At 43.8% G+C, this 11776-nt stretch overlaps 1 protein-coding gene across 1 annotated transcript in view; it reads left to right on the forward strand.

Annotated features, from left to right (window-relative positions):
• The window catches only part of ITK (IL2 inducible T cell kinase), a 54078-nt gene extending 42646 nt beyond the window's left edge, over positions 1 to 11432 (forward strand). The window contains exons 12-17 of the mRNA XM_090288490.1: positions 1157 to 1328; positions 2397 to 2613; positions 3559 to 3623; positions 3717 to 3835; positions 6482 to 6639; positions 9787 to 11432. Of these exons, the coding sequence (XP_090144616.1) occupies positions 1157 to 1328; positions 2397 to 2613; positions 3559 to 3623; positions 3717 to 3835; positions 6482 to 6639; positions 9787 to 9858 (803 nt within the window). The 3' untranslated portion in view covers positions 9859 to 11432. The remainder of the gene's footprint in view (positions 1 to 1156; positions 1329 to 2396; positions 2614 to 3558; positions 3624 to 3716; positions 3836 to 6481; positions 6640 to 9786) is intronic.
• The last annotated feature ends 344 nt before the right edge of the window (positions 11433 to 11776 follow it).

The following is an 11776-nucleotide window of genomic DNA, read 5'->3' on the forward strand; positions in this document are numbered from 1 at the left end:
CCTTACTGTTCCTTCTTGTCCTACGGAACTGCTTCACCCACTTGTGGTTTCTGCCGGGAACCCAAAGGCAATGAGTTTGCATCCCTTGTCCAGACTGTGCTGGCTGAGAAGGCTGCGTAATTTTCATTTGGTTTCTCCCACACGGGCGGTTCTCAAACCTCAGTGTGCATCCAAGTCATGTGGGACCCTTATTCAAAATGCTGACTCCTGGACCCTCCCCAACACTTACCAAAACAATCTCTGACAGAGGGGTCCGAGAGTCTACATTTCAAACAAGTGCCCAAGGTGATTTTGACCCAGGTGGTTAGATGATAATGCTTTACTTACTAGGATCTCCCATTCCTAACAAGCATCATATTTGATCCGCAGCAGGTACTTAGGACTGTTTTCTGCTGAGTCTCTGCTTCCAAGGTAGACATCGAGCTGGCTGTGGTACTAGACCAAGAGTCAGGAAAGGGCCTCTTTAGTCTCCTTATGAAAATTAAGTTTTTCTAATAACTGCAGAATCCCAATATATCCATGCTGGATGGGATGTCAGAGGTTAATTTATGAACCCACTCATCTTTGTCAGTGTGAAAATTGAGACTCAGATCCCTTTTATTTGTTTATTTAACATTTATTGAGAGCCAACCATGTGCCAGACACTGTACTGGCTGGCCCCTCTGTCCCAGTCCTTTTAAATCCAATCCCTTAGCCCCCGCCCCTGCTAAGACCTAGCAGACTGCTGTGTATATAGTAGGTGCTCTTGATGGTTAAATGAACGAATGAACAATCAGCTTAAATGAAACTTGCTCTGTGAGAAAACTGACAATAATAAATTTTCATCCAGGTATAGGAAATGGCTAGGACCTTATAAGAACCCTTTTGCTTACTTTCTTTAATATCTTGTTTAATGCTATTCTCCTTCTTCTTTCCATGTAATCTCCTCCACATACAGTTTTCATGGTTTTAAATGCATATCCTATGTTTTATTTGGAAAAAAGATAATAATGTTATCTATGTACGATAGTTGTCGATCTGGGACTTATAACATTTGCCATTTGGGGATTATATTAACAATAGGCTAACATTCTCTATAGGGTTATACAATTTCTTGGTAGTCCTATACCTCATATCTGTTGCTTACCAGCCCTGGTAAACCCTCTGTCTCCTCCAGGGAAATGGGTGATCCATCCCTCGGAGCTCACTTTTGTGCAGGAGATTGGCAGCGGGCAGTTCGGATTGGTGCATCTTGGCTACTGGCTCAACAAGGACAAGGTGGCCATCAAAACCATTCAGGAAGGAGCTATGTCAGAAGAGGACTTCATAGAGGAGGCAGAAGTCATGATGTGAGTGGTCCAGACAAGGGTACGCAAAGATGCTTTGGGAAGCACGTTCTGTGCTGTGTTCTTTAAATAGCACCCTGATGCCAGGTTGCGCCAGCTCCCTGCTCAAACCCAGCAATGGCTTCCTGCGGCAAGAGAATAAAATCCCATGCTTACCATGGTCTGGCCCTGCCCACTCATGCATCTTATCTCCTACTCTTACAGAGCAAAAGGGGTTCTTTCACATGGTGCCTTGGTGTAAAACCTAACAACTGGTGTTGAGGGAAAAAGGTCTTTATTTATAATATCCCAAGCTGGGGAGGGTAGTGAGCACTTCAGCTCAGAGCCCTGTTCTCCCCTGGGACCCAGTACTTCCCTTGCTCCCCAAAAGGCAATAAGCCAAAAACATGCCCAGAAGTTCCCCATCCTTTATGTCAGCTGTCTCCTTCAGGATCTGGGGTGTGACATCATCAGCCTCCATATAACAGTCCAGGAGAACATGTGCTGTGTCGCACTGAATCATGCATAGTTCTCTTTGCCTTTCCCTTCAAAGCCGCATGGATCTTTCTTTCCTTCTAAAATCACATGGTGCCCTCCTGCCTCCTTACAAACCGCATGGTTCCCTCCCCTCCAAAATGGCTGCCGCCTTATATTTAAATCCCTGACCGTGGCATGTGATACAGTGGGCACGGTAACCTGTTCTGACCAATCACAGAACCTTGCACAGTCCCTGTGCTCTTTCCTCACCATTCAATGTTCAAAACCCGTCCCATCTCCTTGGGGCTTTGGAAGAACCAAACCATTTACATAACTAAGACACTAGCTACCAGCCATAGACATGCAAAGGCTTCCTGAAAGCTGTCCCCTTCTCCCACCCCTCAACCACAGGCTCCAGGGAATTCTGGGGACCCTGCTCTGTAACACTACCCATCTTTCCTCTGGTTCAGGTCCACAACATGCCAGGCACACTGGCCTCTGTTCATCCTCACATATGCCGGCTGACTCCCTGCTGTCCTTCTGGTCTAGGCTCGGGTGGCTGCATTTTAGGGAGACTGAGTCTGGAACATCTCCCGCCTTGCCTTTTTCCTCCAGGAAACTCTCTCACCCCAAACTGGTCCAGCTGTATGGGGTGTGCCTGGAGCAGGCCCCCATCTGCCTCGTGTTTGAGTTCATGGAGCACGGCTGCCTGTCGGATTACCTGCGCAGCCAGCGGGGGCTCTTTGCTGCAGAGACCCTGCTGGGCATGTGCCTGGACGTGTGTGAGGGTATGGCCTACCTGGAAGAGGCTTGCGTCATCCACAGAGACCTGGTAAGAGGCTGCAGGGCAGCCACCTGCAGGTCTAGGAGGAAGGACCCTGGAAATGCAGAGCTACCAGGACTGGAAATACATTGATCAGGAACAAGTCACAGACCCTCTGCCCTTCCCTCCCAACTTCCTTCTTCCTCTGCCAACTTTGGGATTTCCTAGCGGGAAATGTTTCATGAGGACGCAGATCTGGGCTCTAATCGCAGCCCACCTCTACCTTTAACCTTAGGAGATTCAGTTTAACCTTAGGAGATTCAGTCTACATTCTTCCAAAGTGAAACCAACAGCCTCTTTTCACCTCTCTGTGACCTTCTGGTAAAACAAGCAGTTTTTCTAAAAGTGTTATCCCAGGAGCTACCAGAATCACATTGGGCTAATCCTAAAAACATCCTCAGAATCTCTGAGGGTTGGGGCTCAGGAATATTTACTTTAACATGTCCTGCCATGGGATTGCAGGCGTGTTAAAATTTGAGAGTCACTGGGGTCTTTTATTGCTGTGGGTTCTTCCGATGCAACCTTCTGTGATATTAATTGGGGACCAGGTACTCTCCCTATTGAGAAGTAGTTGTAAGAGAATTAGCAACCTCAAAATATTCCTATTGTAGTCAAATGGGCAACAGTCTCTTCCCAGCAGCCCTAATGTTAACATTTTTTAAAATCATATCAGGTTGCATTAGAGCATATCATTGGTTAGACAACACCGTGGATTTCTCTTCTAATTAGGATACCAGAAATGAAGATAAAAGACCTAACTTACTCATCCTGATAAAGGATCTTACACTCAACTTTCTTGCTAGCTTTCAACATGGGCTTGTGAAGCTTAATTAACATTTGTAAAGCTCCTCAGTGTCCTTGTTCAACAGCACATAGAAAAACAAAGGACCCTGATTATAAAACAGTGCTTAATTACTGACCATCCACCCTTTTGTTGGTCCCTCTCTCCTCCAGGCTGCCAGAAATTGTTTAGTGGGGGAAAACCAAGTCATCAAGGTGTCAGACTTTGGGATGACAAGGTAATAGGGGGATGTGGTGTCCCTGGGCACAGCCTCAAGAATGGGACTCAGGCCCCCAGAACCTTCGGACATCCTCTGGCCTCTCTCCCCCAGGTTTGTCCTTGATGATCAATACACCAGCTCCACAGGCACCAAGTTCCCAGTGAAGTGGGCGTCCCCGGAAGTCTTCTCCTTCAGTCGCTACAGCAGCAAGTCGGATGTGTGGTCATTTGGTGAGTGTCGTCTTGGCCTGGCCCCACACCCACGTGATCTGGGTCTACTTGCCCTTGAACTCTCTGGGTGGTGAAGGAGTTCTGCTGGTAGTCTGTATGAAGGGGTCCTCAATATTGTATATATTCTTAAAGATCTTTGAAATGGTGGAGGGTAAAAATGCCAGCGGAAACGGGATTCTGTTGACGGCTGCTGTGAGAGCAAAAGCGGAGGAGTCAGATTAGACTATGGGCTCCTTGAGGGCCAGGACCATTATTTTGTCCAACATTATATTCCCACACTTAATCCTCAATAAGTATTTACTCATTCATTCAACAACAATTTATAGAGCATCTACTCTATGCCAGGGCCTAATCTAGGCGCTCACAATACAGTGGTGGGTAGGACAGGAAAGATTCTTCTTGGAGCTAAGTATTAGGAGACAGATTATGTAAACAAGCTAATTCACGTGTCTGTAAGATAAAGCCCCTGATAAGTAAGTGTTATGAATAAGACAAAGTCATGGGCCAGAGAGTGATCAGGATGCAGAGAGGGTCTGTTTTACATTACATGATGTGGGAAGGCCTCTCTGAGGAAGTAACTCTTGGGCAGGACTCTGAATGATGACAGGGAGCTGCCTCCATTCGAAGATCCAGCGAACAGCGTCCCTGACAGAGGAACCAGCAAGTGCAAAAGCTTGGTGTGTCCAAAGAGAAGGGGGTGAACAGCAGGCGATGAAGTTGCCAGGCCATGATAGGAGATTAGAATTTCTAATAAGTGAAAATGGTCATGAATGGTGTTGCTGTGGCAGGATGTCCTAAATATTCTTGCTGGATTTGTCACAACACCCTAAGCTAAAGTATGCACAAAAATATACCAGACAACCTCTTTGATTTGAATTACAAGAAGGATCATATCTTAGACAGGAACAAGTTGGAGTCTGATTTTGCCATTATCTATAAAGGGAAAGTTTACCAAGGGTATTGACTAGTAGTAAAAACCAGGAAGAAGCTGGCTAATGAAATCTCTTAGGAGAATAACGAGTTTTAAAGTCTTCTCCAGGATTTTAGAATATCCATTTTCAACAACCAAGTGACTTGTGAATTCAGAGTCCTTCTGAACTGTTTCTTAAAATGGTTCCCCTAGTCAATAGGCCTAGCTATGACTTTATTAGCCAAATTTAAGTTACAGAGTGAACTTGGAAGAAATAAAATTGCACTAGAGCAGCAGTTCTCAACCTGTGGGTCATGACCCCTTTGAAGGTTGAACGACCCTTTCACAGGGTCGCCTAAGACCATCGGAAAACACATGTATAATTACATATTGTTTTTGTGATTAATCACTATGCTTTAATTATGGTTGGGGGTCACCACAACATGAGGAACTGTATTAAAGGGTCACGGCATTAGGAAGGTTGAGAACCACTGCACTAGAGCAACCTCAGAAGATTCTCCTTCCCCCAGGATAACTAGAAAGGGTAGGGCTGATGTGTGGCCCCTCCCTGTGGGTGATGCAGCTGATCACGCTTGCACCGTGCTGGATGTCCCATAAAGGGATGTTTGCAGCCATGGTCACTTTGGCTCATTCTCCTTCTGACTCTGAATGGGGTTTATTCTGCCACAGGTTGTCAGCCTGGGAATTTACTGCTGCATCTTAGATTTAGAGGGTTCAGCTAAAGTCCATCCCTGCCTAGGATGGGTCATCTGGAGTGTCCCAAGATGAGTAGACAGGGCGACAAGACTGGGGGGGGGGGTAAACCTGAGAAACAGAAACCTGGGTGGTCTAAGAGCTTGATGCCTGCCTGAAGCCATTGAACTTGGTCATGCATTTTAAGGTATTTGGTGTGACATTTATACCTTGGGTAGAAGAGGAAAAGGGATTAGTTCAGGTTGTCAGAAAATGGACAACCTAAAGATGTGTTTTGCTTGGTCTACATAGTATTTTTTAAACTCAAATTGCGTTTATATTTTAAAACTCTCCATATAGGACTTCTTTTGAAAAATCAGAAAATATAGTAATCCTGAGCCCTCATTCCTTTGTGTCCTACCTTGCTGGAGCTAAATCACAACTGTCCCATTAAGACAGAATTTTTGATCTTCAGTTTTCCACAGTCCTCACTAGTCCCTATTACCCTCATCCACTCCACTCACTTATATCATGTGTAGACATGTAAGTTTATTATGTCCTTGCAAATTTTAGTAGCAGCTTTTGAGTTAGATATAACAAAGGGCTGAGCATGGCAGGTCTTCACCATTAACACGTTGCATACCAGGGTATTTAAATGCCTTTTAATCCTCTGTTTCGGCAGGTTTTAAGATTTAAATATGGTTATATAGCTAATATTAATGAAATGACTTCACGAAATTAACAATTAAGCTACTACTATCCTTAATTAATAAAAAAAGCAAATGAAAAATTGCTACTGAATGTCTAAATAACCTTAATGGTTTAAAATTACACGATCATATGATGCGGATTCTAGCCATCCGAACGCAACGTGTTAAGAAGATTGGGAAATCACTGTTCTTTAGAAATAGTACCGGCCTAATAACCCTCAGGGGTAGGGACTTGAATCTTAATGTCAGCGCATCTGTGATTTCTAGATGCACGTTTATTTGCTCTCTGTAAACATTGTCATTTTCTGTGCTCTGCTCCCCACTTTTTTGTAGGTGTGCTAATGTGGGAAGTCTTCAGCGAAGGCAAAATCCCATATGAAACCCGAAGCAACTCGGAGGTCGTGGAAGATATCACTACCGGATTTCGGTTATACAAGCCTCGGTTGGCCTCCTCGCATCTCTACCAGATCATGAATCATTGCTGGAAAGAGGTCAGTAAAGAAAATGGTTTCCTGCTGCATTAGATCCTACAGCTTCAGGGTCTGCCCCTTTCCCTAGAGACAGGAACCCTTTTAGAGGATGAGTCAGCAGGGAGGAATAAAACAGATTAATAGGAAAGTGACTTTGAGTGTGTCTATTAACTAGAGGTTCCCCACCCATAAAAGATCTGGCAGTGACTTTAAATATCATCTGATTTGTGACATAATGTCAGAAGCCATCAATATATAGTGAGAGAAAAAGAGGGGGTGAAGTTATGTCAATGTTTTTTGAGAGAAAAACATTTGTGTAGCATTGTAAAACCATTAAATGTACATAAAGTTAGTTGTATAAATTGGGGGTCGTAAGTTCACTTGTGCTATATTAAAATGACTTAGTTCATTTTATTTATTCAACAATTCAGAAAGGGATTCCAGTGACTCTGAACCCTCCCAGGTGCCTGTAATCCCACACTTGGGCTGCAGGCTATGCCTTGAACCACATCAGCAGGAGTCTTACAGGCCCTTCCGTGAGTTAGGAAGCTGTAAATTTCAACCAAAGTTGAAAGCTGCTGAAATAGGGAGCTAATACAAATTTAGATCATTGAAGGGAAACAAGATAGAATTGAAAAGCTGTAGAATACTTGGGTTTTGTCTCAGCTTTGCCCTGTCTTAGTCATTGATCTTAGACAATTCTCTACACCTCCCCCTTCGTACTGGTAGAGAATTAAATAATGCTTGGTTTATAATTTCATAGCTCTGAGTTCATAGACCTTTTATAATCAGCAACAAAGACACAAACAAGGGCACAAAGCAAATCTAGTCCACTTCACAAGGGTAACTACAATAGCTGACACGTCTTTGACACGTTTGTTTTTTTTAACTTAACGAACTTTACTATTTAAAAGTTTTAGACGTACAGTATTCCCTCACTTATCACAGGTATTACGTTCTAGACTCCCCTGCGATAGGTGAAAATCCACAAAGTAGGAACCTTACATTTATTTTAGTATTTATAGATATTTTAATGCTTTATAAACCCTTCCCACACACTTATAAACCATTCCCAGTCTCTTATTAACCTTTCCCACTCCCTTATTAACCTTTTCCACACTTTCATAAACAATACTTATGTTCTTAAACATATTCTACACTCTTAAACCTACATAACATTAACAACATATGTATACAGTACCGCAAAATCCCGCAATATAGCAAAAAATCCTTGATAAATAATTAAATATAATATGTTTAAAAGTCCCACGATACAGTGAGGCTGCGATAAGTGAACCGTGATATAGAGAGGCCCTACTGTACAGAAGAATTGAGCAAATAGTACAGTTCCTACATACCCTCTTCCCCTATTAATGACATTTTGCATTAGTGCAGTATATTGCACAGTTCTATGAGTTTTGACAAATGTATGTTTCTACCATATAGTATCATACAGAATAGTTTTACTGCCCTTAAATCCATCGTGCTTCACCTTTATTTATTCCTTCCCCACTTGTCCCCAAACCTCTGGCAACTATTGATCTTTTTATTATCCAAGTTTTGCCATTTCTAGAATGTCATATGTATAGTATGTAGCCTTTTCAGATTAAATTCTTTCACTTAGCAATATGCATTTAAGATCCCTCCATGTCTTTCTGTGGCTTGATCACTCATTTCTTTTTATCACTGAATACTATTCTATTGTATAGATAAACCACAGTTTGTTTACTCATTTACCTACTAAAGGACATCTTGATTGCTGCCATTTTTTGGCAATCATGAATAAAGTTGTTATAAACATTTGAGTGCAGGTTTTTGTATGGACCTAAGTTTCAGCTCAAATTGGGTAAATATCTAGAAGTGTGATTACTGGATCCAGAGAAGGAAAACTCTGACTCCAAAAAACCTCCGCTGCCTTGCGGCATACCTCTTCAGGGGAAAGGCTAAGGGAGTAAACCCCGACAGAAAATCCGGAGCCGGAGTCCCTAAGGCGGTTTGATGTTGTAGTCAACACCGGCAACTCCTGCGGCGCACCTGAAGCCAAGCTGTATTGACTCCGTCTTTCCCTTGGATCCTTCAGCTGCGAAGAGAGGGGGGGTCTGCTGCATGGGCAACAGCAGACCCTCCATATCACCATGCCCAGGCTCTGTAGCTTCAGCTTCACTGGAGAGGACACTCCAGCGTCATCGCAAGATGTCGATTCAACACGGGAGGAGACAGATACCGTGTCACTCCCGAGTCGGACTGCACAGCCATTCTCGGCAGTGCAGATAGACTCTTAAGAAGCTACACCATCGTCTCTCGAGACGGACGGCTGCCTACGACGATTACTGGATCACATGATAACACTATGTTTAGCTTTGTAAGGAACTACTAGGTTGTCTTCCAAAGTGGTTGTACCAGTTTGCATTCCCACCAGCAGGGAGCGCTCCTGTTGCTCCACATCCTCATCAGCATTTGGCATTATCAGTGTTTTGAATTTTAGCCATTCTAATAGGTGTATAGTGGTATCTCCAAAACAAGTGGCATTTTGTTTTAATTTGCAGTTCCCTAATGACATGATGTTGAGCAATTTTTCATTATACTTGCTTGCCATTTGTATATCATCATTAATGAGGTGTCTGTTTAGATCTTTTGTCCATTTTTAAATCAGGTTACTTATATTCTTGCGTTCAAGTTTTAATAGGTCTTTGTATATTTTGGATATAAGTCCTTTATTAGGTACATGTTTTGAAAATATTTTCTCTCAGCCTATAGCTTGTCTTTTCATTCTCTTAACAGTGTCTTTTACAGAGTGGAAGTTTTTAAATATAACAAAGTTCAACATCAATTTTTTTTTCTCTATGAATCATGGTTTGGTGTTGTATCTAAAAACACATTGCCAAACCCAAGGTCATCCAGATTTTCTACTATTTTATCTGCTCAAATTTTTATCAGTTTTTCATTTTACATTTAGGTCTATGATCCTTTTGACTTAATTTTTGTGAAGGGTATAAGGTCTATGTCTAAAATCACTGTATTGCATATAGTTGTCCAATTGATCCAGCACCATATTAAAAGTATATTTAAAATCAGCAGAGGGTATTGCTATTGAATTCCAGCTTTCTTTTGGAGTTAGCTATGACACACAAGTACAAGGCACTTAGAGTTCTTTTCTTCCCTCTCCAGAAACCAGAAGACCGGCCACCTTTCTCCAGACTCTTGAGTCAACTGGGTGAAATTGCAGAGTCAGGACTTTAGCAGAGACTCAGCTGCAAATCCTGAGTAGGGGAAGAAATCTTCCCTCCACGGAGCATTAAAAGCTGCCACCAGCCCAGGACTCCCCGGAGACAACTGGCCTGTGGTGTCAGCCCCTGGGCTGCCATGGAGGCAGCACCCTGACAGAGGCTGGCACTCAGCCACACGCAAGAGGCCAAAGCCAATAAACTGGGAGCAGGGCCAGAGCAGTGGCCATGCCTCTACCCGCCCTCCAGCCTCTTATCTCGGGTGGTGCACAAACCTCAATGTGACAGCTTTTAGGCAACATTTCCTGCCCTTCTCAAGAGAGACAGGGTAGGACCCTGGATTGTTACTTTTATTATTATTTTAAACATGGATCTAAGGTTAATGATCAAGGGACATTTTATTTGCCCTGACAACATAACTCTCAGGTGATGGGGCATGAAGACCAGGAGCATGACTCCCCATCAAGGAGAACTGTGAGTTAATTAAGGTCAGAAAGAGCGAGCTCCTCTGGTGTGATGCTGTTAGCCACCGCTTCCTGCCACAGGACCAGGCAGCAGCCGCTCACCTCAGAGCCGGATATCCTGAGAAGCAGCTTTAGAGGCTTCCTGAGGGTACACTGCCTCCCTTCTCCTTGAAGGCAGCATTAAGGACTTGGGTGAACAGCTTCGATCCCATGGTTGGAGCCTTGGGTATCTGGTGTCTGGGCAGACAGAGGGCATCTGATGGTAGGGAACCAACTGGGACAGAGAAAGACCTTAGGTTGTAACCACGCCAATGCTCACCCGTAGTACCAGGCCAGGCAGGTGACTGTGCCTTCCCTTCTGCACAGAACGCTTCTGCAGGCATCCTAAGAGGAAATGGTTGCTTCTGAACACAAACTCTGACTGAGGACTCCATCATCCTGTCCCCTGCCACCCCCCACCTCCAGGAACCAGCCCCCTCTCTGCATTCTCCCATCAACAATAGAGGGCAGCATTGTGTTGAGCTGTGTGGCCTTGCAGAGAAATGGAACCTTGTTTAAGCCATGTAGATTTGCAGCTTTAAGGTTGAGAGCTAATGTCTTCCAAAATTCTGGGAGAGGAACAAGGGGTCTCTTCTTGTTCAAACCATCTGGATGGAAGCTGAGCCAGGCACTAAGTGGGGTGCTCCTAAGATGCATAGTGATGGCTACTGTGGATTGAACACCTAAATATGCAAAGTGAATATGTCCTGAGCTACAAACCTTCTCTGCAGTGTATCCTGAGTTCACACCAACCTCATGAGATACACTATTCCCATTTTACAGATAGTAAAACTGAGGCTTTAAAAAGCCAGGACACCTGCCAGAAGTGACAGAGCTAGGAATTAAGCCCAGGATTCAGACACATTTGTCTGACTCCAATGCACAGTTTCTTTATTCCTATTCAACACTGTCTTTTATTGAGGGCACAAGGGGTTGACTGCAGAGGAGATAAATACAGCAGAGAAAGCCAATAAGGCAGAGAAAGCCAATAAAGACATCAACAAGGCCCCACCAGAAAGTAATGTTGCTCCTGCGTAGACCACTGTGGTTGGCACTGTAACCCTCCAACTTGGAATGAGGTCTTCTCTTACCTCATCTGTAGCCTCCCATTTGTCAGAGGCAGTGAGTTTGGACTTAGTTAATTCACCCTTTGATTCACCCAACCCACCAGAGTCATGTCGCATGAAGCCATTTAGATGAGCTTCAAAGCAGCTTGGAAAGATTCTCCTGCAAAGGTATAAAAGGCTTCCCTTAACTATTCCAACTCTGAGCTGGCTGCAATCTTCTTGGACACTTGTGGTGAAGGGTATTCCCTGATGTAAGAGAGAGTTCATTTCCCTACAGTGTTCAGCGAAAACTCTTGGAGTGATTGTTGGGTGGCGTTGCAATCAGCTCTTTCTAAACCATGTAATATTTTGACTGGCTGTAGTT

This window comes from Furipterus horrens, unplaced genomic scaffold (genome assembly GCF_987537825.1).
Source record: "Furipterus horrens unplaced genomic scaffold, mFurHor1.1.pri manual_scaffold_10, whole genome shotgun sequence".
NCBI classification, from domain to species: domain Eukaryota; kingdom Metazoa; phylum Chordata; class Mammalia; order Chiroptera; family Furipteridae; genus Furipterus; species Furipterus horrens.